Source organism: Lycorma delicatula, chromosome 4 (genome assembly GCF_047948215.1).
Source record: "Lycorma delicatula isolate Av1 chromosome 4, ASM4794821v1, whole genome shotgun sequence".
NCBI lineage: Eukaryota > Metazoa > Arthropoda > Insecta > Hemiptera > Fulgoridae > Lycorma > Lycorma delicatula.
In genome coordinates this window covers 18,628,222-18,655,397 of record NC_134458.1, presented here as the reverse complement: position 1 = coordinate 18,655,397, position 27,176 = coordinate 18,628,222, and the positions used below count along the sequence as shown (strand labels likewise).

General features: G+C 38.4%; 1 protein-coding gene across 3 annotated transcripts in view; it reads right to left on the bottom strand.

Annotated features, from left to right (window-relative positions):
• Positions 1 to 27,176, bottom strand: part of LOC142323155 (uncharacterized) — a 132,152-nt gene that overhangs the window by 64,452 nt on the left and 40,524 nt on the right. For all 3 annotated transcript variants that reach the window (XM_075362430.1, XM_075362432.1, XM_075362431.1), the window contains exons 3-6: positions 12,530 to 12,697; positions 10,571 to 10,721; positions 4,838 to 4,885; positions 170 to 279 (exon numbers count right to left, since the gene is read on the bottom strand). In XM_075362430.1, coding sequence (XP_075218545.1) covers positions 170 to 279; positions 4,838 to 4,885; positions 10,571 to 10,721; positions 12,530 to 12,697 — 477 coding nt within the window. The remainder of the gene's footprint in view (positions 1 to 169; positions 280 to 4,837; positions 4,886 to 10,570; positions 10,722 to 12,529; positions 12,698 to 27,176) is intronic.

The following is a 27,176-nucleotide window of genomic DNA, read 5'->3' as shown; positions in this document are numbered from 1 at the left end:
GTAGTTGTACAGAAGACTATAGAGAGAAATAATGAAGGTATGAATTGTGTATATTATAATCAAGTTTATAAAAAAAAAAAGTACTGTTTATATTTTACTCACCCTTGTATAATCTTTTGTAATGTGCTATCATTTCAAAATAAAAATGCAGGAAAAGATTTATACATACGCATTAGCTGGTTCCGGACTGTATTCCCTTACAGAGCTCTCTTGCCTTTCATTTTCGTAATACTCTGCTTCAGGACTTGATGACTTCCTCTGTTCTGTTCGTGTTGCATTCTAAGGATTAAACAGATGGCATACAGTTTTGATAAAAAACAATAATTTATAAAAAAATTTGGCTTGATAAACAGCAATAACTAACTGAATATCTCTATCATTCCATACATGAATTTTTTTAATGCATGAAAAGATTAATCCAGCACTATATAGAAAATAGTTATGGTTTACATAAATCATTTTTAGGTGATCATACAAACCACACAATATAAATCATTGTTTTTCAGTAATTATTCACCTGGCAATGGTGATTTCAGATTTTGCACTAAATCTTTAAGGAATTTGAAATAAATCTGAGCAGACTGAGGTGATAATTGCTGAATTACTATCACTATTCTGTATATACAATTTTTTTAGTTCTAACTGGGTGGAGATTATTTGCAAAACTAAACTTAAAAATTAATTTGGTGGTAACAGATAATTTAACATGCAATAAATTAACATGAACGTTCATAAAATATTTGCATTTGGAAACTCCAAGTGCTCCATTCAGCATGGCTTTACAAGAGGAAGATCAACAACCAAAAAATTAGAAGGTATTTGATTTACTATTGGCCTGCTTAGACTATTGCTAAGGACAGGGAGATGTGATAAATTTATATGTTACAGTGAAAGACCAATATCTGGTAAATGTCAATATTTTCCAGTGAATGTCAATATATACCAAATACAATGGTCAAAGACCGAAATATTTGCTTATTCGACCTTTACCGGTATATGTCGACAAACACAGATAAGCTCTGGTGAGGGATGAAACAATAACTAGAGATTAATTTTAAAAAAACACTCAATAGCAATCTCTAAGGTAAATAGGTTACGAGAAATCCTCCTAAAAAAAAGAAAATTTAAATTTAATTCAAACATAACCTACACTCACTTCGCTTGCTAAATTCATCTAATTAACGTTAAATATACAAATTATATATGTTATTCTTCATCACTGAAGGCAATTCTTATTGAAGGCAACATCCTCAACATTGAAGGCAATGGTTATCAAATTCATCGCATTTATAAAAAATTTAATCAAATTTTCAGCATTTTATAAATAGAAAGGGCCAATCAGGATATTCAGAAAATGTTAACTGCATGGATGAATACAAATAAATGGTCACATGGTTTGCCCTTTATTCTATTTTTTTATAAAAATATTCTTATTCAACTTTCACCACTGGTGCATGCTGAATACCGTAAATTTGATTAATCTCCTCCAGTGTTGGAGAATAATATATGTAATTTGTATCTTTAACGTTAATTAGACGAGGTTAATGAGCACAGGTTATGTTCAGCTTAAATTTAGACTTCCTTTTTTTTAGGAGGGCTTCTCGTAATCTATTTACCTTAGAAATTGGTATTGGGCAATTTTTTTTTCCCTAATCTCTAGTTATTGTTTAAACCCCTGCCACAGCTTATCTGTGTTTGTTGACATATACTGGCAAAGGCCCAAATGTATAATAATATAAGCAAATATTTTGGTTTTTCACTGACATATTTGGTATGTTTTGACATTCACTGGAGAATACTGACATTCTCTAATTTCAGTCTTCAAAAATAACAACACACATATATAAATATAAAAATATATATATATTATATATAAATATCACAAAAAATATATATATATATATATATATATATATATACAAATGATCTTTGGAAAGGCTCTTGACAAAATGTTTCACTGCATTTCCTTAGGAAGTGGCAGTCCTGCTTTATTTATGACAGGAGCAGAACATACCTCCAAGGTTGGATGACCTTTTATGATAAAAATGGATATTGCTACCTCTAAAATTTCAAAACAGGCAAATTCTTAAAGCACAATACATAATATATATATATAATGTACATAATTGGTTATTTTGTTTGCAGGAAACAGCTCAACATCAGCTTTGATTGATGATTAACATACAGCTATAATTGATGAATATCATGTTTTGATGCTGCTAGAGGCAAGAAATAAACAGTTATCTCTTCAACCAAAAGGCACTTCAATTATTAGTTGACTTTTTGTGGAAACCCTTGACAGGAAAGAGTTCTTGGGCTGTAAAACAAGCACAAAACCCACTCTCACTAAGCCCCAAAAAGAATTAGTGGCTACTCTGCCAGCTATTAGAAGATGCCAGCAAGACAACACATATCAAACCACAATAACACCTACCCTAATTCCCACAGGACTATCCAATGAGAATAATACTGTACAAAAACTTAAGACCAACTTAGTAGTTAGTAAAATCATTACAAAATTTCAATGTTTAAATTAACATTAGCATTTGGTAAACAAAAGAAAGAGAAAATAATTTTCAGTAAACACTCATAGTATAAGTTAAATATGTGACCCAAAGGGCAAAGGCTGTCAGGGCCTCATTATACCCAGTACTGAACAGTACCAGCCCACATCCACTGGTGACCAAACTCCTCATTTTTAGGCTATATGTCCTGCCGATTCTAACATATGCTTACCTGGCATGGGGGGCTTTGTTGAACTCCACATTTCAAAAGAAATTAGAAGCCGTCCAAAACATAGCATTGCAGATGATATTTGGGGCACCGTGGTTCATCAGAAACGCCACTCTTCCCCATAATGTGGGACTGCAAACTGTATCCGAGGTGGGGGTGGCACAAGCATGCAGACTGTTCGGGAGAGCGGCCATGTCCGAACACGGCCATCTCTGGGACATCTGCCGAGAGGACCCTACTTCACAGGGTGTAAGAAAACAGCCTCATGCTGTATTAGACAAACCACTGTGAAGAGGGGTACGGGAGTCGAAAAATGACAAACCAGACTTAGGAGCCTCTATATCACATAACCTATAAATGGAAACCACACAAAAATTCCAGCCGCGAAAGTGACTGTTTTCACAATTAAATTTTGTAAAAACTATAAAATCCTATACAACACCCCACACCGTCCCATGAAGAGGCCACAAATGGTATATATATATATACAAATTTTTTTTTTAGCGGACTTCAGCAAATGGACTGAAGGGAATCACACCGGGAGTACGAGCTGAAAAGCATGGTCTCTCACGGTCAGACCTACTAAATAATTTTCATGCTGGTCCATACGGATAGGAACGCAAATCACCAGATCTGTCCATAAATAAAACTTAAAATTTATAACTACCACTAAATAACCCATGAAACCCGCCCAATAATAGAAAGATACAGCAGCAAGGGACATTGTCCAGACTCTGCGATTTGTAGGGAGAAATATTGAAACTCCCACCATTCTTGCGTTCCATTCCATTCTGTTAATATTTAAGCCAGTAAGTTAACAATGTAAAAATTACTTTTAATAAGTAAAAATGGTTTAACAGATAAAATGAGAACACTCTTAAATTTGTTAGTATTTAAATCCATAAATTAAAAACATACAGATTAATTTTATCACATTAAATATCAAACAATTTAAAAAACAAAATGATATACAATTTTGTTTTTTAATTATTCTTTAATTATGACTTTAGCACATAAAACATAACTTAAAACACTGAGCATTCACTCTGGTTTTGTAGTACATAAAAATATTCAAATAACTTTTTTTCTTGGTTTAATAAAAGAAATAACACAGAATTGTACTACTTGTTAATTTTTTTACTTACATAAAATCCACATATTTCTCACGGAAAATATTGCTATTACTTAGCTTCCATGACGTAATCTGCTACTGATCACACAAAACTAGTTTTAACATCTAGTTTAAGTTTTATAACAATGACTGTATGTTGTGCTGTTGTACAATTATATCCTATATTTCTGGTCATCAGCATTCACATTACAATGATCAATACAGTATGGACACTACCACTATCTTAAAACCAAACATTCAAGCTTTTTCAGTGTCAATACTAGGTGCAAAGTAATGTTATTAACAGCTGTACAAATCTTGTGGCGGATCATCATAATTTCTTAAAATTTAAGAAAACAAAAGAATGTATAAGATGATTATGTGTATATGTATACAAAGTGGTGTAACCAAATTGTTTATATGGTAGCTACCCGACATGAGACACAAGTCACTCTTTAAATTGATATAGCTACCGCAAGATAGAAAGCATCCCATGACAGGTTTACTAAGCAAAATAAGAGGTGGAGTGGTTCCTGTTACTTTCTTCACTAATCCAAACAAAGCATCACACATTGGCTTGCCAAATCTATCAAAATTCAAGAAGTCTATATAAAACAATTAAAATTAAAATAAATGTTTAAATTATCTGGTAATTATATTTGTTGTTTTAACATAAGAAGACTGCTGGCTAGTAGCAGAACTTACAATTAGAATAACTTGAAAAAAGCAGTTTTGTGATATTGCATGTAACTGTTGCATATATTTGTGCGCATGAGGTATTAAGTGGTTGATACCACTGGAATCAGTATGATTACATTACATGTAATGAAGATATGCAAAGACAGAAATTAAAAATTGCTGCTGATCAAATAGCATTTAAATAAAATTTGTAGTCATTAACAAATTAATAATAATAAACTAATGCGATTAAAGGGTTCAAGAAATATGAGAACGAATTGCAAAAAATTATTTTCAATTATTATAACCCCTCACCTGACTCGAAGAAGAATCTTCTAATTCATCTGAAGCATATGGATCATCCTGTCAGATCAAATATATAAAATTTATAAATATAGATATAAAATGTATTTTCTAACAAACTAATAAAAATAGATGTCATATATTAGTAGAAATTTTGTTAATAACTACGAATAACAACAGCAAAACTAAACAATGTCACATAAAATAACATTCAAAACTAAATTCTCTAAGCACCTACATACCTACATATATATATCTTACACAACCTACGTTTTTTTATAAAAAAAAGATACATTTGCAAAATGTTGTGTTCATAATGATACGCTTAATAAAACCAAAAATCCATTATCAATTGTATATAGCATTAACGGTATAGGAAAACCTAGAGCGAGTAAAATATTAGAACATATGTAAAATATAAGAGGTGTAGGAAAACAAGGTGCTTCAATGCAGTTGTCAGACAGAGAAGTCTTCTGACTGACAACCCTTTGCAACACTCTTATAGATGAGTTCATGAGTAAACAGAGGATAAAACTTAAACTTAACTGGAAATGTAATGATTTTGGAAACCAGAAAAAGTGGTCAAGTTAGATTCACTATTTAGAATAATATGAAAACAGGTTAAGCTGAATCAAAGGAAAAAATGCATACCAGTTTTATATATAAATATATATATGTATGAATAAATATGACAGAGACAGAAATCAATTGAGATCTATCATACAGGTTGGTAGTGGTAATGATGTTATTTTGCAATTGTCATTTTACCAACTGAACTCATTTCTGATTCACGTGTCATATTTTGAATTTTAATCAGTAAATTTAAGAACCATTAAATAATGCAAACAATGTAGTCTGGGAATATTAAAATAGACAACAAATTTTCCATAGATACCAAAGCTACTGACCTGCTACACTATTCAATATTAAGAATTAAGCTTGCGTATGCATCTGTTGCATGGAGTTCTCACTATTACAACTACATAGAACTGATCTAATTCAGAATATGTTTTTCTGTAACTTTATTCTGAAAACCAAAAACATTTTGCCTAATCAATACCAATGTTGAAAACAACGAATTAAAAAAAAACTCAGTTTTTTGTCTTAACCAAAACAGACCGCTTGCTTTACTGCTCTGAATAGTATCTCCTCGTCTTTTAAATTATAATAAACATTATCAACAGATGTCTCCATATTTTTGATAAGTTTTTTTAACAACTGTAAAGATAATAACACTTGAAATCAATAAAAAATTAGGCTAGGAAGCTAATTGTTTCTTGGTATATTTTTATATTTTAAAACATTTTAGGTAACTGTGAAATTATAACTGTTTTATTTTCCTAATTATAATTTTTTTTAATATTCTTAACTGATATTTATTTTTCTATTTACTCTTCAAGGATAGTGTACCGATCAAATTTCACTATTTAATAAGTAAATAATTTTATGAATATAAATTAAAATTCAATACACATGTACACATGAAGGCGATAAATATATCAAAAGAAAAAAAGAATAATAAGGACTTAAACACAGAAGTCAGAAGAATACATGATACGGATATGATTTAAATTCAGAAGTATATAGTGAAACAACACACAAATCTTGAGTAATTCATGACTGTAGTGCAGTATCAAAATCACAAGAGATAATAGAAGTATCAATGAACTGTAGACCATTAATACATAATACCTAAATTATCTTACTGTATGAGTCAAAAAAGTATACGATAAATATGTAATTTCAAGAGCTCAACACAGGCAATGGTGATGAAAAAATTGCAGGTAATAACAATAAAAAAAATGGAGAAGAAAAATTTATAGTATTTTAAAAGAAGAAACAGACACAGATGGATTGCTGGAATAACTGAAAGAGAGAAGATTTAGCTGGCTGGACATATAGAGAATGAGCGAAATAAAAACTGCAAAGATGGTATTCATTACCATTGTTTTGCCAATGATATTCAGGTTGCTTGGACAATAAAGGAAAGTGAGATGAAATAGGCAAAAAGGAAGGCAATGGCATCAAACTGAAAAAAAAATCTACAGGGGGATAGATAGAAATGCAAGCTTGTAAGCGACTGATACAACATGATAGAGAAAGGACATAAAAATACAAACAATCTACAACTTATAATAAAGTAAGGAGTACATTTTTTTGAAAGTATAATTGTACACATATTTATCAACACAATTTCTAAAGATTTCAGTAAATTCACAAATTTCACTACTGTGAGCCAACAATGATTTCTTGACATTTCTATAGTTCTACAAGTCAGAGGGCAACTCAATCGTACAGAATTTCAATTCAACCGACATTCAATCACATTTATTTCATAAACCCACATGTTAGACTGCTCAAAATCTGGTAACTAATTTTAAAGTCATTACTAGCCATGAAAAGCTTATTTTGAAAAACTTATTGTGAACTGTCGCTGCAGTTAAACCTGATTAAAAATGATTCTTTCATACATACAGTAGCATATCATATCAGCTACCATTAAAACATAACAAAATATCATAATTATGAACAGTCACTCGCATAAAATATATATAATGATAAACACACTTTAACAGTGAAAAAAGACAAAATAAGTAAAAACAAATACATGGAATCTATAACAGTAAATTAATACCATGTCTTGTATTCCATAAGATTTTAGCCTGAAGTTTTCAGTGAATCGGTGCTGTACAAAAATCTACGTGAAGTACTTCAGATAGTAAAATCCAGAAACACAGTGTACTGAAATAAGTACAATTCAGCATGACTAATCTAAATATAATACAAATTATCATGAATTCAAATAAACATACACAATTAACACCATTGTAAATTAGGATGATGATGATCCCATTAAAGAGTTACAGAAATTTAAAAACAGTATATTCGTTCAAACCACAAATGAGAGACACAAGAGTATGTTAATAAAATAAAAATGTATATATATATATATATATATCAGAGTTAAAGTTTACTTCATTAGCATGAGAATATCAGTACTATAATACTTGTATTTACACAGTGAAAAAAAAATAGATGCTTAAGCGAATGCATTATTCTGCATAATAGGTGCTTAATGTACTAATAATTAAATTTACTTTAATGTTGCAGACACAGTTAAAAATACTCCAGTGCATACTTTTCTACTAAACATGAAAACTGTGAAGTGACATTAAAAGGCTTAACAGTATTATCTAAGAATCTTTTTATATCTAAAATTTGAAAACAGAAACACAACTGATAAGTGATAAACCAGAATCGGGTATTTAAACACATAACATCTCTACTGTAACACAAGTTGCTGATCGTTTTCAGAGACATGCAGTCACTAGAAACGTTTTCTTAGAGATATGGAATAATGAAGCTTTCAAAAAACTATACCAAGCTTTGAACAACCTCAAAGTCAAATACTTTATGGCAATCCTCTGCACACAAATTTAATAAAACTTCTTTTTTCATACAGGTCTGATAAAGAAGTTATAGGAAACTAAATTCCTATCGATTGAAATCATGAACAGAGAATATGTTCCATTGGGTTTCTAAAACTGTAGACATCTCTAGAACATCTGGGAGCTCTGAGATAGGTGGGCAGTCCAAAAAGCAAAATCTGAAGAATAAAACCAACATGAGAAAAAGCCATAAAAAATCATACATTTGCATTTTTTTTTTCTAACAGCTCAAACATTACTTCTCTACAAAAGGTTCTACTTAACAAAAAGATAAGTTAAAACAACAAAAATATATCACAGATTCAACCTGTTGCCAATCGGTTACAACACTTAAAAAAAGAATGAAAAATAAAACTACCAGTTAAAAATATAATTTCCTTCTTTAACCATCTTTGATTAACTATGGTCACTAAATCATTATTCACAAAAGAAACTGGTTGTAAAAGATATAATGCTCTTAATTAATCTCAGAAGTACAAATGAGACCGGTGAAAAAATTTTACATTACGTAAATGTACACTGCATCCATCTGTCTAGTTATATTGACATTGAGTGCCTTGATGTATCGGCTTACATAAAGTTTAATTTACAGGGTGTTTCATAATGTTCTTAGGAGTTACAAAAATTCAGTACAAAAAAGTATTTCACTTACTGAAATGAAAGTTATACGAGGTGATGCAGGAACTCAAACAGTTTTTGCTAAAAATTTATAAATGTTCAATATGTGCTCCTCTGGTGACACGGCACACATCAACACGAAAGTCTAGTTCTTGCCAAACTCGTTCTAACATGTAATTTTCGATAGAGTTGATTGCATTGATTATACGATCCTTTAGCTCAGCGATATCGTGCAGTATTGGTGGGATAAACACCTTATCTTTCACGTAACCCCAGAGAAAGAAATCACATGGCGTGAGGTCTGGTGATCTTGGTGGCCACAGCATAATGTGTTGGTCTTCTTCAGATGCACATCCTATCCAGCGCCGAGGTAATGTTGTGTTAAGGTACTGTTGAACCTCGTTATGAAAACAGGCAGGACAACCATGTTGCTGGAAAACGAAGTCGTTGAGTAGCTGAGGCATAAGCCATAATTGTAACATATCCAGGTATATTATGCCGGTTACTGTCGTTTCCATAAAAAAGAACGGCCCATACTCACGAGAGATCGCACAAAAAACATTTACTTTCGGAGAATCCTGAATGTGTTCCACATAAGCGTATGGGTTTTCAGTTCCTCAAACTCGCACATTATGATGGTTTACTTTACCACTAATACTGTATGGAAAGTAGCTTCATCATTGAAAATTATCTTGTTTAGAAAACATTCATCTAACAACATCTTTTCCTGTAACTGTAAACAAAAATCCAGCCTATATGTTTTATCTCCATTAGAAAGATGCTAGATTAATTGAAGATAGTACGGTTTGCATAATAAATGTTTACGGAGAACTCTCCACACTGTTGTTTTCGGAATTCCTAATTCTCTGCCTGCAGCCGCAGTCGATTTTGACGGGCTGCAAATAAAACTTGCATGCACACGTTCGACATTGACTTCTGAGGTTGATGGACGACCAGTTGATTTTCGCTTGCACAAGCAACCGGTTTCACTGAATTGCTTATACCATGCACAAATTGAATTGTCACTTGGTGGCTCCTTATGAAATTTCAACCGAAACGCACGTTGCACAGAAATTACTGACTTTGACAAGTGAAATTCTAACACACAAAACGACTTCTCGCTTCCCGTGGCAGCCATTTTCTCTACTGTCGACACCTAGCGAGCAAATGGTTTACTACTGCCTAGCATATGAGGAAAAACTATTTGAAGTACTCTTTCGTACAGTACTTGTTTTATTCTTATGAATGAAATAGTTTTTTGTTAAAGAATTTTCAAAACTTCAAAGAACATTATGAAACGCCCTTATATGTACACTAGAAAATTAAGCACGAACACAAAACTCAGATTAAAAATACATAAAGAACACTGTGGATCAGAAGAGTTTAAGAAAAGTATTTTTAAAACAGTGTTTTAGAAATTTTATACAAAAAGTACAGCAAGAGAGGCTTATTTATTATAAATTAACTGAACTTTGATCGATCACAAATTTATCAAATATTAATTTTCAGGCTGGAAACAGAGAAATAAATCAGATCATCAAATCAGATCGTGATCATCAATTTGATGATCACGATATCACATATCGATATCACATAGATATCTGTTCAAATACAGACTTTACAAGAGATAAAATTATTTAAAAATATTTTTAATAAATAATCCAATATTTAAAAATACCTCTCTGCTCCTTTCAGAACTCAGTTGATCTTCTTCAGGATGTATGAGCTCCCTACCTCTTTTAAGAGCTTCTTGAACTTCTTCACGTTGCACACACACATTATCTAACTTTTCTAAATTAGGTAAACAACGGATCACTGCCATTCTATATCTGTGGGCACATAAAAATTAAAATATCAACAAAAAATAATTCAAATACAAATAATAACATACTTGTACACACAGATTTTGTGATGTTATCAATGGAGATCAGTAATGAAAATTATACAAAGCATTTACTTTTAATAACAAACTGAATCAAGATTACTTTAAACTAGTTTATGTTTTAAAGTTAAGCCAAAGAATAATTTTTTCTAGATTTTTAATTAGCTTATCTAAATTTTAAGTAAATTTAAAAATGTAAAAGTAATTCCATTCAGCACCTAATTAAAACTTAGACACTGATTCAAATTTAATGAAATTAGTTTCGTATAGATAAAACCTTTCATGTGTTTTTGTTTATTATGCGACCTGACATGAGTCAGGTATCACTTCTAACAATAGCCTCTCTCAAGAATTCAACATTACAATTTAGACTTACTAGGGAAAGCTGAAGAATGAAGTGGTTTTCTATTGCTTTCTGTTTTGCAGAGCCAAATAAATTGTGTGCAACAATCAACATGAAAAATATAAAGATTCAGGTGATATTCACACTTACAAGTAACATCCCTCTGTACACAACAGAAATAAACTGACTAGAACTACTGCACCTAAGGTTCTTTACATCCATCACAGCCTTAAAAGAGTGAAAAATAGACTGCATAACAGAAAAAATTAATGTTCCTGTAGGAAATACATTATCTACAACTTCATTCAGTAAAGGAACTGAACTTCATTACAAAATCCTTACTCCTTCAGGGAAACAAACAGTTAAGAAATAGACATGTGATGAACGTTTTACACAAGCACTAAAAAACTAAATGAGAACAGACAAGAAAATGTTTTAGAAATAATTCCATATAGGGAATCTGAAAACAAAAAAAAAGATGTTTTGTACCTGGAGCTTACCAGCAACTAGATCCCACTGATCTGAGCACATTACAATAGTACAATTATTTCTACAGTGAAAAAATGTATACGTACAAAGACCAATCAAAATAATTAATTGAACAGATTAATTTTAATTACCACAATTTAATCACTATGATATAAAATATTAAGTGGCAATGTTAGGCAAATTATTTCAGATAATTCTTTTAATATTATCAGGAATTCTTTTACTCCTAAGACCTCTGTATATAACATTTCTATAAACACTGTTCAAACCAATAAATTCCAGATTTAGATTTCAATAAATGTTTATCAAGCGGTATACAATAACAAGCAAACAAGGTTGAAAACCCACACTGATATGTTAAAATTAAAAAATAAATGAGAAACCAAAATAATATCTCACTATCTTACCAAGACGCCCCAATGTAAATTGTAAAACCTGTTAAAAAAAATCTTTCTAAAATTTACAGGCTAATTTGTTGCTGATAAGAGATTCGATCAACATTAAAAATTTTAATCCTTAATATGTCCAGTCACAGATCCTTAACTTAAAAGCTTTCAAGAACCTGGATTTCACTTAAGAGACGACTAGAGCTAGAAAATTTTGAGGTACAAAAACTTAAGAATTAACACATTTAACAGACTTAAAATAAAACTATCACAAAACTATTATTGAAACCAGTTTAGGCAAGTATGAACAAGCAGATAAAGAACATACAAATGGTCAAAATCATACCTAGAAAGTACACTTTACATAAAGATCAGAAACACAAAAATAATAATAATAACAAACAAAAAACCAATAGTTAACGAACAAACACTATACTTTTAGTACATTTTTGTAAACACAGTAATGGTATGCTATAATATACTTATGTACTATAGTACATTAGAATAATAAACTAAACTAAAAAAAAAAGTACAGACCCTTCACAGTTTGCACAAGGATTCTCATCAAGCCATAGATTCCGTAATTTTGGAAGATCTTGCAAGTAGCACACCTGATTTAAATCCCTAATGTTATTTTTTCTAACAAATAATTCTTGCAAGTTTTTACAGTATTGGAAGTCAGCCAGACTTGCTATTTTATTAACACTGAAAAAAATTAAAAAAATTGTTTAAATACAATAAATCACAACAAAAATACCACAAAATTATTAGTTTTAATGACAAAATTAAAATGTCATTTCTCATTTATACAAAATGTTTCTGATTAAAATTTTTAGTTTTAATAAATGATAGTTTTAATGCCGTTCTAACGTCACTGCTAGTATTTTTATCAGATAAGGAAAACGAATTAAGGGTTCAAAAAATATACTTGCCCGTAACCTCGTTTAAACACAAGACTACAAACATTATGTGCTTTGTACATCTATACATTCTATGCTGTTCAAATATTTTGTTCCTTTTTGGTTTGTATTAATATCTAATATAGAAAAGACAATAATGAGGAATAAGATATTAAGATAGGAGAAAATAATATACCAGAAGTAGCAAAAACGTGATTTTTAAAATACTAAAATTATAAAGCACAAGCAAAGTAAGGAAGGGATCCAAAAACAGATTGGCATATGCTAGGAGGGATTTCGTACAGAAATTAAGTCTAATAACTCCAAATTTGAACCTAGCGTTAAAAAGAAATTCTAAAAAAATATTTGTTTGGCGTGTAATGCTTCACGATAGCGAAATGTGAACTGCAGGAAACCAGGAAGAAGACGGTAAAGGCTTTTGACAATCGGTGTTATAGAAGAATGTTTAAAATTAGATTAGTCGATAAGGTTTAAAAAAAAAAACATTTACAAAGAAAGAGAAAGAACTTGTGGAAAAATCTTGTCAAGGTTAATTAAATTTACGGGCTACGCATAACGATTTCCACGTTTTTTTATACGGTAATATTCGGTCTAAAGGGTAAAGACCCTTTAGAGAACAAAGTTTTGGATGTGTAAAACGGGTAATCGAAGATATAAGGTATATCGGACGACAGAAACATCTGTACAATATCTTTAATAATTTTCACAAAACTAAACAATTTTTAACCTTCATAATCGGATGTTTTTAATGTTTCATTATATCTTACTTTAATCATAGTAGAAAGTTACCTCCTGGTATCTAGTTAACCGACTAAGTCGATTATCGTAGATTTCGTTCGGTTATGCCTACTGTTACCGCATACCTACTGACGCCGCGTATTTAACTGTATAATGTATTTTTATGTTCCGAACTCAATAAAGATTAATTTGTTGTCTTTTCAGGTTAAAACACCGTACGAGGAAACCTTTATAAATTTGTGAGCTATACTTAATCGAAAACACATATCGGGTTAAGATAACCGTAAAGCGAATTCGGAAGACTGTCGCTAACCGTAGCGGGATTTATGCACGTATTAAAAAATTGTGTAGACGAGGAAAAGTGAAACACCATCGAAATTCACAAAAACTGCAATCGGAAAAAATAGTACAAGTTTTTAAATTTAGAAACGAAATTCCTGCATCAGATAAAATTGTATAAGAGATAACACAGACCATATTTTACTCATAATTTTCATATTTAAAAAAAGCCAGAAGTTTAATTTTGAAGATAAATTTAAAAAAAAAAGAAGTTTTTAAAACGGACGGGAAAGTACAACACTTTGACAACGCGATTAAATTAAACAAATATTATTCGGATGTACTCGAATAAACGATCGACATACAAAAAAGTAACTAATCGATGGATGAAGACCTTACTCGATCAAATTCATTATAACAAAAAGAAAGTGAAAACAAGCGCATCAAAAAACATATTTCGTTTTCATTTTCTTGGTGTGAAAAAGATGTTTAGTTACCGTTATTAATGTATACCGATAACGTATTTTTACAACCGGAAGGCAGATGATTTTCAAAAGCGACGGGGACCGCAAAATTTCTGTTAACAAACTAGAGATTATTTAAACACCGGAATAAACTAGGAGACCGAACGATTAGGAGGAAGGGAATCGGTTAACTGTCTTTCAAAGTCGACCGTCCGAAAAATCATTGCAGGAACAGAAAAAATTTAGCGAATCAAAAATTAAAAACCACAGAAAATTTAACGATCCGAATCTTTAACGAAACAAACCGGGATGTAGTACGAGAAGTGACCCTAAAAACTGTTAGACCGAGCGATACTGCAGGGTGTAATTTGTGATCGACATTTTGAAGGTTTCACTAATTTTATAGTATCCGTTAATTTTGTTTTTTTATTTTATCGACTGATTTAATTACTAAAATTTTGTATCGTTCATAAATTACTTCATACAGGACTACAGGCCTACTAACATATTAGTTTTTTTAATTTTGCGGTTTGTAATTTATTTATAAAAATTAGTAGAAAATCTTATTTTGTTCTGTAATCAGGAAGATTAATTTTTACAGTTATTCTATGTTTAACGACAAATAATAATTTCTTAGATAAGCCTTTATCGATAAAACCTTTTATTGAGAAACGCCTAATATCGAAAGCTTTGGACCATCTTACCAAATGTCCTTCTGAGTTCACATCCCAACCCCCGTTGCGGCGATTCCGCTCGCCACATCCCCTCCCGTTCATAGCCCTAATGGGCTATAACGGAGGAAGTCTATCGAACCTCTAACTGATAACATCTCACAGTCATCAGCCAGGCCTCAATCGAGATTCCACCGATGTAAATGACTCGGCAGACATTCACATCAGTAAAATACAGATTAAATTTCGCGTTCACGTAGGCCTCAAACGGACATCTTCACATCCAACCTAACATGATTCCCTCAAACTAACTGGCCGAAACCGCGGAAGCACGAACCCTGCGCCTAGTCCATATTTGACCGCACCATTCGTGACAGTGAATGCCTCAGAAAACGAACGAGTTGAAAGTTCAAAGTATCAGTGCAGTACTCATACCGATCAAAATTATGTTATACGCAACATAGAAATTCAGACCTACACCTGATTAAGTCAACCGATTTACGTCACCTAAGAGGGGAAACCTCATTCCGGTCCGCGCAGGAGCCAAGGACAAACCCCGCACACCCACCCGGTCCCAACATGGTGTCTTGCGTGGCATTACCAAATCACGATCATGACCGCCACCGGCGGTGGGAAGCCACACAACTGGTAGCACGGGTTAACATACCCCAGCGACGCGGCCACCCCCACCAGCGGAAGCCCCAAAGCGAGTCACAAACAATACCAATATAACCGTGGCACGATGCCAATGCGCCTACCTCCAACCAATCCAATGCCTTAGCCGGAACTCTAGCCACCCGGGATCCTGCCACGATCAAATATCTCGACCAAACTCCCTCTGCAGACCTACACACTGCAAGGGCGCGAAGAAAACCAGTCACAATAGACCATTCCTCGCGGATCATCCAGTTGATACGGAGATCCAGGAAAGGAATGTATTCTCTCAAGTTCCCTAACAGATCGTGAACGTTCGACTTTCGTATCGGGGACAGACGTAGAGGACGTGGTCCACTGTATCATCAGTCCCAAAATCCGGGCATTGACTCGAATCCACCAAACGAAACCTAGCAAAACTCGCCCGAAAAGCACCATGCCCAGAGAGAAACTGTGTGATATACCGATTGGGGAGACCCATCCAACCGCACCTAAATCAGACACTATAGTTAATGCGTGTAGCGAACTGTGAAAGTTCCTTTCTAGTTCCCCTGCTGCAGAATCTCGTATTCGACGGATTTCTTGGATTGACATTTCCTCCTTTTAGTTCCTCCCTTTAGTCTCCTTTTAGTTCGTGGTAATTCACGAACGCAGCCAGAAGACAGGGCACAAGCGGCCTTGTCAACTGCAGAGGACTGAATGGACATTCAAAATTTAAAGATTTCTGTTCCCAAGACGAAGTTTATGCATCTCAAGGGTGCAGACAAATTATCGTACAGTCGTAACCCCCATATAAACTAACCCTGAGCATGGCTAACCACCAGCCAATTATTATGGGTCAAAGCGCTATAAAATTGTGAAAAGGTACTTGCAGGCAATCAGTGACCTAGGCGTGGCAGCGAATTGCTGCCTAGACGAAATAAATTTTATTATGAATGTCATACATATTTTTAGTAGTTGAGGGGATGCGCCTAGCATTTTAGCAAATATATGACAAGTAAGCGGTTGTTAATGAGCAGCAGGCGAAGCGGCTGCTGGAGACCGACGTTCTTAGGAAGAACGGGCTGAAGACTCAGTTGCTGGCCGAGCTGAGGTCGCAAATATTGGTCTACAGTTGCCAAGGGCCACGAGGGTAGAGGAGCCCTCAGGGCTATACACAGCCAAAATCCTATGTTGGATATGGCTGTCGAGGACTTCCTCAAGGGGACCAGGATGATCCGGCAGATGGGGCGGAAAGAGGCCCGAGAGCCACTGGATAATTGAGACTTTTCCAAAGATCCGGCAGGTCTTGGTGGCCGGTGGTCGGCTGTTCGTTGGGTGGACCTCTTGCAGGGTTGTCGACCATATAGAAGTACCCCGGTGCTTCATATGTCAAGGCTTCGGACACACCTCTCTCCGCTGTAGAGCACAGTCGAAGATGTGTGGTCATTGCGCTCTTGCTGGGCACAGGGCACAGGAAAATTAACTGCCCTAATGAAACCGCTCCTGCAAAGTGCGCTCCCTATACCTTGGTGAAAGGCTCTGATGCCGGACACCGGGTAGAGGGCCAACAATGAAGATCGCATAACATAGCCCAGGCGAAGATCGTGAACAATACGGCGTATGGCGATGCCTGAATTGGAGGAACCTTACGAGTAAGGCTTTAAGGAGCTTTCGAGGAGGGAAGTCTTTGAGGAGTACGACCTCGAGGTCCTCTTGGTCCAGGAGCCGTACACGGTCGGAGATAGGGTCGTCGGGTTCCGCGGGGTTGATGTTATTCAATCTCATGGGGGACAGCCTCTCTCTGCAATCGTGGTCGGCTCGGTCTCGTTGGGTGTCTTCTGGATGCCCAGTTTTCTGACAAGCAGTTCACCGTTCACCGTTGTGCGAACTCACGAGGAGTAAGCTCGATGTCGTACTGGTGTCGGGATACTTCCAGCGTGGATGGAGTATAGATGACCTGTTGGCAAAGTTGGGGGGGTTTCTGGACGGTCTCCCGAGCATTAGAGTGGTGGCTGCTCTGGACGCTAACGCCAAGTATTCCCCGCCTGGGGTTCACCACTCACTGATCCCCACGACACAAAAACACATACACTAGCGTACATACATAACATCGGACTAGTCCGCTACTCCGAAGACATATCCGTGTGGCTGAAAACACGCACTATTCCCCAAGCCGAACCAAGACACAAAACAAAAAAATTACATGCGACACACACCTAAAATACACTTAAACGACTTGGTTACATTCACACACAAATTCTATCTATCTTGACTTTCTGTTTCCTTCCTATCTGGGACTCCGAAGCTTTACGTGTTCGTTTTCGAACGAGCTCGGCTAGTTAGGAGCCCCTGAGGAAATTTTTCAAGCTTCTGGTAATGCTGAGAGGTACCAACACGTGGTCTCCGCTGGGCAACGGCGTCTCTCTTCCTAGAGTAAGGTTAGGGCTCTGTCTTTGCTTGATTTGTGTTTTTGGCTAGCTACCTCTTTTAAAGAGCTCATAAATGTAAATTCACGTAGTTTTTGTGGCGAGAATTATCTTCTATCTTGTATCGAGACGACGGCTAAACTTTGATGAAGCATGCCCAGCGAATCTCCAGTGGCGTTCGCTAGACGGGGTGCCAAACTTTCGATCCAACGCGGGAGATGAGTACGTGGTCGTGCTCAGGTACCCGGGGATCGGCAGTGCGCACCGGGTCGGATTAAGTGAGCCCAGCGGCGCTATCTCGCAGTACGTTGAAGTTAGGAACCTCTACTTGCTTAATGAGGCAGAAAACCCCCCGACTTTCTCTTCCGAATTGAAGAAAAGTTTACATCGACGTCATCTTGATGACGGCCAATCTGCTTAGGTGTACAAGTTGTTGGACTGTCTGGCCCGAGGCCAGTGTGAGTGATCATAGTCTTGTAACATAGAAAATTGCTCACGGTGACGGTCCAAGAGCTCCAGATTCGGGTCGCTATAACTTAAGGGGCCTGGATCAGCTCAGGCAGCGGCGCAAGTTTGCGGCTGCCTTACAGAGGTTGGAATGGCGCATGGTGTAGGGATAAGATGGAATTGATAATTGAACAAATCGGCCAGACCATCAAGACTGGCTGCGCGATAGGGTCCCACGGCGGCCTCGGCCAATGGACGGACTCTTAGATAGTGGCAAGTCCGCTGATCGGAGAATGCCTGGAGCCTTATGACCACTGCTTCTGGGGAGCCATCTGTTAAACGCAGGCGGAAACCCGGGAAAAGTGATGGTTCTCTGACCATAACGTGCTGCACGCAAGAGTTAGGTCCGCTAGGAGAACCCACCGGGTCGGTCTAGTGGTGAACGCGTCTTCGCAAATCAGCTGATTTGGAAGTCGAGAATTCCAGCGTTCAAGTCCTAGTAAAGCCAGTTATTTTTACACGGATTTGAATACTAGATCGTGGATACCGGTGTTCATTGGTGGTTGGGTTTCAATTAACCACACATCTCAGGTACGGTCGAACTGAGAATGTACAAGACTACACTTCATTCACACTCATACATATTATCCTCATTCATCCTCTGAAGTATTATCTAAACGGTAGTTACCGAGGGTAAACAAGAAAAAAGAGAGAGGTCCGCTATGAGAAGATATAGCGTCGCCCCCTAACGGGGATTATCGTTGATGACGTGTGCGCTGAGGATGTGCGGATCTAGCGGCGGGCCCTTAATAAGTACGACCACGCCATCAATGAAGGCAAACCCAAGTTTTTAAAAGACTCCATGAATGAGTGGCAGCGCAATCCCTGGTAGCTCGCGAAGTCATGTTACCGGACAAAGTCATTGCATGCTGTCCAGTGTTCAATGCGGGTTTGATGGTCGTGACCACACTTTACCTTCCGTGACGACCAGGCGTTCATGGGTACTCTGTTTCCAGATGTTCCGGAGGGGAAAGTCAAGTCGGCGTTAGGGCCGGTGAGACACCATTTCCTGGTGTACGGGCTGTAGAACCCGTAGAAATAGACCGAGTGGTTTTTCGAATGGCACTAAGAAAGGCACAAGGGATTGCCCAACTTAACCGGGATATTTTCTATCACCTGTTGCCTGTCATAAAAGAGCTACCTGACAGACTGTTCTCGGGGTGCCTAAACTGGAGTTGCTTTCCAACTTGTTGGAAGGTGGCTTTGGTGATGGTGCTTTTTTAAATTAAGGAAAGGATCAGAGTGAGGTCGGCAGTTATCGGCCCATAAGCCTCATGCGAGCAATCAGCAAGCTGCTTGAAAGGCTTGTTGTGGAACGGCTCTGTGAAAGCATTGAGGTAAATTGTTTTCTAAATCGAGGCCAGTATGGCTTCACGAAAGGAACTGGCACCGAATATTGCACCTTAAATGCTCTTGCCGAGGTGAACGACGCCGACTGCAAACATGTGTTGGCAATTTTTATTGACGAAGAAGCAGCATTTTCTTCCTTGTGTTGGAGTTCTGACCTCTATGAGTTGGAACGCTGCAATGTTCCTGTAGCCCTGCAGGCCGTAGTACGTGACTACCATTCTGATCGCACGGCTCTATTTAAGGATGAACACCTAGCTGTGGAAAATTCTGTCACCAGGGGAAGTCCGCAGGGCTCCGTTTTCGGTCCCTTGATGTGGAACCTGGTATTCGATGGATTTTTGGAACTGACATTCTCCGAAGGAGTTACGGTTAATGCTTTCGCCGATGTCTGTCTCCTATTAGTACGTGGTAAATCACGACCGCATCTAGAAGACCGAGCGCCGGCGGCTTTATCAATTCATAGCGCTGGATAGAAATTCAAAATTTAAGGATTTATGTGCCCAAGATGAAGTTTATGCTTGTCAAGGATGCAGACAAATTATCATACAGTCGTAACCACAGTATTAAGTATAAAGGCCATGTAATCAGCCGAGTTCGAGTTCATAAGTACCTAGGAGTTTTGTTTGATGAAAAGTTGCTGTTTAGTAACCGCATTACATTACGCAAGAAGCGGCGGACGCCGTCTCTGTGATGCACAAGCTTAGGAGAATTGCTCAAAAGGATTACGAGCTGTCGGGCCGTCATTTCTATATGGTGTACCGAGGAGTCTTTGAAAGTATAACCACTTACGCGGCGTCCGTTAAGACGTATAGGTTGGAAAGAAATCGAGCACTTATTGAAAATTTAAGGAGTGCCCAGCGCCGAGCCTTAATTGTATGCACTGGTGTTTTTAAAACGACCTCCTACGAGGCTACCACTGTATTGGGAAAGTCTCTCCCAATCGATTTAGTGGTGAAAGTTCGGGCGGCCATGTGGAAATTGCGAAGAGGCAGGGAGGCTGAGGTATTTGGGTTGCGGTTTCGAGCCGGGCCTGTACCGGAGCGGAACCATGATCTCAATGCACCAGTTCTAAATTTCGAACAGTTGCCCATCTCCCGCCTGCGTAGGAGGCTTTGCAGCCTCTCGATGGAAGCATGGCAGCAAGAATGGCACACCACGACTAAGGGAAGGTCCTTGTATAATTTATACAGGATCTGGGGGATGGCATGCTCTCCTTCGTTTTTAAAAGTAACGGAAGCCCGAGTACTCTCAAATCATGTTAATTTAAACAAATATTTGTTTCGGTTCCGCCTGGCAGCTGACGAGCTATGCCTCTGCGCGAAGATCCAGTCGAACAAACACATGATGTTCGACTGCCTAGCTCTTGGGGAGGCCAGAACTCAGGCCACACTGGAACTTAGAGGTCCAGGGAAAAATTGGCCACTCACAAGCGGCGAGTCAATTTGGCAACAGCCGTATTGTCGGACCGTGTGGGAGTTCCTTGACGCGGTTGCTTTGTCCAACCCTCATCAGTAGTTTACCTAAGGGAAAAGACTCCTACTGCGCTACTGTAGGAAGCTAATTGAGAGATATGGCGGGCTACCAGCCAGATTAAGGCTCTAAGCGCTTTAATGTTTGTCAGGTACTTGCTGGCATTCAGCGGTCTAGGCGTGGCAGCGAATTGCTGTCTTTGACGAGATAAATTAATTACTGATAATCATATATGTTTTAGTAGTTCACGGGTTGCGGCTACCTATTTTAGTGATATATGACAAGGGGGCGGTCGGACACTCAAGCGAGTGGTGTATGGTACCATGCTTATTCCGCTCACGCTTTTAGGTTAGTTCTAGGAGCTAGTTAGGACACTGGTCTCTAAACTGTTTCGTGACTCAGTAGCCGTTTGTCGCACAGAAATTCGGTTTCTCATGCTTTAGGTCGACCGAATGGGATGGTGGCAGGAGAAATGCTATGCAAACAAAAAAAAAGTAAGCAGTTAGGACACGTAAGCCGATGGTGTATGGCACCACGTTTAGTCCACTCACGCTGTTAGGTGAGCTCTAGGAGCTATGTTAGGATACTGGTCGCTATACTGTTTGAGGCTCAGTTACCTTTTGTGGCACAGACTTAAGGGCGTATCTTATGCTTAAGGGCGACCTTCTGTGTTTTATGCTTAAGGGCGACCGACTAGGATGGTGGAGGGAAAAATCCCAAGCAAACCAATGCCTGACCGCCAGCTAATCAAGGCTCCAAGCGCTTTAATATGTGGAACAGGTACTTGCTGGCATTCAGCGACCTAGGCAGCAGCGAATTCCTGTCTAGATGAAATAAATTTTAATTTATGGATGTTTTATATATTTTTTGTGGTTAACGGGGTTTGCGCATATCCATTTTAGGAAATGTGTGACAAGTGAGCGCGGTTGGGAACGTAAACCGGTGGTGTATGGCACCGCGCTTAGTCCGCTCGGTTAGATAAGCTCTAAGAGCTATTTAGGATACTGGTCGCTAAACTGTTCTAGGCGCAGTTGCTGTTTATGGCATACATTCGGTCTTATGCTTTAGGGCGACCGAATGTAGTGATGGCAGGAGAAATTTAAACAAATCAAAACCAAAAGCCTACCTTCGTCCAATCAAAGCCGTCACCTAGCCACCTGAGGTACCACTCTAATTAGAATCCCTCAGCTGATCTGCGCAGGGCGAGAAATTGAAGGAATCCAGCCACTATCGGCCATTCTCTCCAGGTTTTCTAATTAATCCGCAGATCCAGAAAGGAGTTTCTTCTCTCAAGTTCTCTAACAACTTTGGTACGTTCAGCTTCCTACCGCGAGCAAACATAAAAACCATGGTCCATGGTGTCATCGACCCTAAAATCCCGGCAAAATACCCGAGTCAACCAAACCAAACCTAGCCAATCTCTCCCTGAAAGAAATTGTGTGATACACCGATTGGGGGAAACCCACCTAATAGCTCGCAAACAAGTCACATATCACGCGTATACCGAACAGTAGAAGATTTATTCCACCTAATCTGCCAAGATTTTAAACCTTGGTCTTCGCTAAGAAGGCCTGCCTTCTTAGCGATATAACCCTTGCTACGTTCCGTTGCGAGGATATCGATTGGTTTCGTGCTAGCGATAACAAAAACTGCCTCACTCGAGAGTCCTGTAACCCTCGACAACAGCTAATAGAAGACACTGGGCTCGTAATGAAATGTCCCTATAATTCTAAAATTGCATACGATGAGCCCAGACGGGCGCAGCGTACAACATTATGGCCTCACATTCACAATTGTAAAGCATTCGCATAGTACGGACCAACCCCCAATCTGCATAGATGACTCTACGAACACCAAAGAAGGCATCACATGCCTTCTTTGTGACAAACTGAAGGTGCTCCTTGAACCAAAGATTTTCATTAAGGATCACAGCCAGACACGTCTGAACGGTAACACATACGGAATGGGAAGGACGGCCATCGATGGTCGTGCTTGACGCGTTTCGGCTAGCAGTCCTTTCAGAAACATCATAGAGGTCTTTTCTAAAGACCATCTTACTCTGAAAATACACAGCCTAAGAACTTTACATGTATGAGTTGCCCTGAACTCATTCTGGGTGCTTCCTTCGACAAACAGCAGCCCATCACCAGCGTAAGCGATGATGCGGCAGCCACCGTGCAACCTCAAACTCATCAAAGTCGAATTTGACAATTCAGACGAAGGGACCTGGAACACTGCCTTGTGAATTTTTTTTTTGACAGGGCGTTTCCTATTTCCGAGCCGCCGTCTCGAAGGGCGACGGCTCTGTCGCTGAAATAACTTAAGAGAGTCTCTATTGCATTTTCCGTGCAACCACGCTTCTGCAATTGAAACAAAGCAGAAGCCCACCACAAATTGTTGAAGACCCCGGATATGTTCAAGAACATACCTACACTCCTTTGAAGAAGCAATATCCATCACCTTAAGTATAGCCCTTGCCAGGACGAAAACCATATTGGTTGATTGTCCATCAGCAGATGCTCAGAAGTTAACCTGCAATTAATGCGGAGGTAAAGAACTTTTTCGAAAACCTTTCCTAACACAGGCAAGAGCGTCAGAGACCGGTAAGAAGAACTTATGGTGGGGTTCTTGTCGCCACTTTTGAAGAGCAGTTTTAATTCGCCACGTTTCCAACAACTGTAAAATATCCAGCAAAGAACATCCTATTGAAAATCCAAGTCAGGGTAACAAGAATCATATGCAATGAGCGGACAAGGAGCTCCACCGTGATACAATCATATCCGGGGGCTTTATTCTTAGCGAGACTACATATTAACTGACGTCTCGGTTATTCCAGAAGACTGTTCCTCAGAGCGAAAACTTGCGACTTCCCTACGGACAATGATATGAGGTCTCAACAACTTCAGTATCATCAGGTAGGTAGCACTGGTCATCAGAAGATTGAGAACACGATCTTTATCTATAACAACACCATCCTGGGTTGAGAGAGTCGACAGAGGAATGTCTTTTTTCCTCTTATGACGAAGAAGTCTGTACACAACGCCCCATGGGTCTTTCTTTCCCTGCTCTTGTACAAAAAAAAGCGCCAGGAACCACGCTTAGAAGACCTAACTTCGTGAAAGTACTCGGTCCTTTTCCTACTATAGTCTGCAAGCAAAGCTGCGCGCCGGTCAGGATCACCTTCGCGTTGAGCGGTTCTCCTGAGCCGGCTTACAGTTCGCTTCATCGCGGTAAAGTCTTGAGCCCACCAATCGACAACTCTCTCTCGATCTGTATCTAGGGGAATAGAATGGGCTGACCATTCAATTGTTTACGGCATGTTAAGGGTGTTCTGTCAGCAAGGAACGGAGGGGGTAGTGTAGCGACCACACACGCTACGAGGCGGGATCTTCTCCCCTCGGGGGGAATCGAGATGACCATTCTATTCCCCTAGATACAGGTCAATAGAGTTGTATTTCTTCTGCGGTTATTGAAGCCCAACAGCTTCAATAACCACAGAAGAAATACCCTCAGCTAGGTCGTCTAACGGGAGCTCGTCCAAACTAAAACGAAGACGCGAAGCCTGGCTGTAAGATTATAAAATTTGGGCCAATTCGCCCTCCTGTGCAGGAAGCGCTCTGATGAACAGGGACGTGCTCTCTGTAGACATCGCGCAACCCATCTACCAAATTAAAAACTATTATCCGATGATCACTTGCACAATCATCGATAACAGACCAATTATGAATCCTACTATGGATAGATATCCTTCACAATGGTAACATAAATGTTGGTACCCTGGAAAGCCCTCCATCCATCGACTACGCCGGCGTAAACAGCCAACTGCCAGCAACATTGATAATCTCGAAATTATGTTGCGTGATATAACCTTTGACTAATTCGCCGCTATCATCCTTGATCACACTATGCCAAACAAGCGATTTGGCGTTCCTATCAAACACCTATAAGAATCGGACAACCATCACCAAGTCGGAGAATTCTATCCCACCTTTCCAAGTGCTCTTAAGCGAGATCCCTGTACTGAAAGTACAAACCAACAACAACCAGGTTCAAACCATTCACAAGCTGGTCAAAAGCATGATGTATGTCAAAGGCCTGCCGTAAAAAGACGCTATCTAAAGACTTCCTGCAAAGAACGACCGACTTACTATCACGTCCAACAAAAAACTTTTCCCAACCTTGGGAAACTGGCAGATCATCCTTGATCACATACGGGTGCTACAAGAGAACAACATCGAGGCTCCGCTGTTCGACAACGTCACCTAGCTCAACTTGGACAACATAGACACCCTGAACATTTAATTGACCGAACCTAACCATCTAGAGAACTGAAGTGCATCTCTACCGCTCTTAACAACCACACTCCCTACTGTTGTCGGAATGCCTGTGATTCTTGCAACCTTTAACAGTTAACGCAAGTTCCAACATGACTTATCCGCAGAAAAACGAGGCTCCGGCCTCGTGCATTGCGGGCAGACCAACGAATACTTAAAGAAGTTGGTCCTACGATCGAAACAACACTTGAAGCATCGTTGCACGTCAACGTATTCCTTGACAAGACAAGATTCGAAATCAACAAACAACCTACCCTCCGTTACAAACCTTTTGAAGAGATCAGCGCCTACTTCAAAGACTCTATGATTCCGCTGGGCATCACGCTTGTCTGTTTTGAAGACCATCCTACACTCCTGCCTGAGGGTTGCCTCATCCAAATCAGTGTGCTCTTTCCGGATTAGGGACACAGTCGCCTCATCAGATAGGGCTCGGTCAATGTCATAGACAATAACCAGGGGCCTACGCCTCCTCTTGGGGTCGACCTTAACTTCCAACCTCTTTACTTCAGGAGAATCCGTGATGACATGGACGGTTAGAGTTGTCTGCGACGACTACCAACCTTTTGCTGATCTCTTTTATATCTCTGATCTTATGTCCCTTCCGGTTGTCACGAAGAGCAACCTGAAAGTCCTTATTTAGTTCCCTGTTTGTCTTGGTAGAACCCTCTGCCTTATTTACGAAAATAACCTCGGGCTTTTTCGTATTTGGCCTCACGTTTTCCTCTAACATCTTCCTATTAACGTCTGGGTTGTACTAGAGCCGCAACTGATTGATTTGCATGGCATTTATCCTGCTACCACTCTATTTGGTCCCCCTAAAGCATAATACCGAATGTCTGTGCTATAAACAGCTACTGAGCCTCGAATCAGTTTAGCGACCAGTGTCCTAACTAGCTTCTAGAGCTAACCTAATTGTGTGAGCGAACTAAGTATGATGCCACACACCACTTGCTTTGTATCCCACCGCTCACTTGTCATATATCACTAAAATGGGTAGGCGCACCCCGTCAACAACTAAAATATATATGACATTCAATAAATTAGATTTATCACGTCATGACAGCAATTCGCTGCCACGCCTAGGTCGCTGAATGCTAGCAAGTACCTGTCCACGAATACTAAAGCGCTTCGAGCTTTAATTGGCTGATGGCCAGCCATAACTCTCGGGTAGCTTGCAACAGCAGTAAGGTAGGAGTCTTTCCCTTAAATAAACTACTGATGCCAGTTGAACAAAGCAACGGCATCTAGGAACTCCCACACGGTCCGACAATGCGGCTCACGCCACATTGACTCGCCGCTTATGAGTGGCCAATTTTCCCCTTGACCTCCAAGTTCCAGGTTGGCCTGAGTTCTGCTGGTCAGTTGAACATCATATGTTCGTTCGACTGG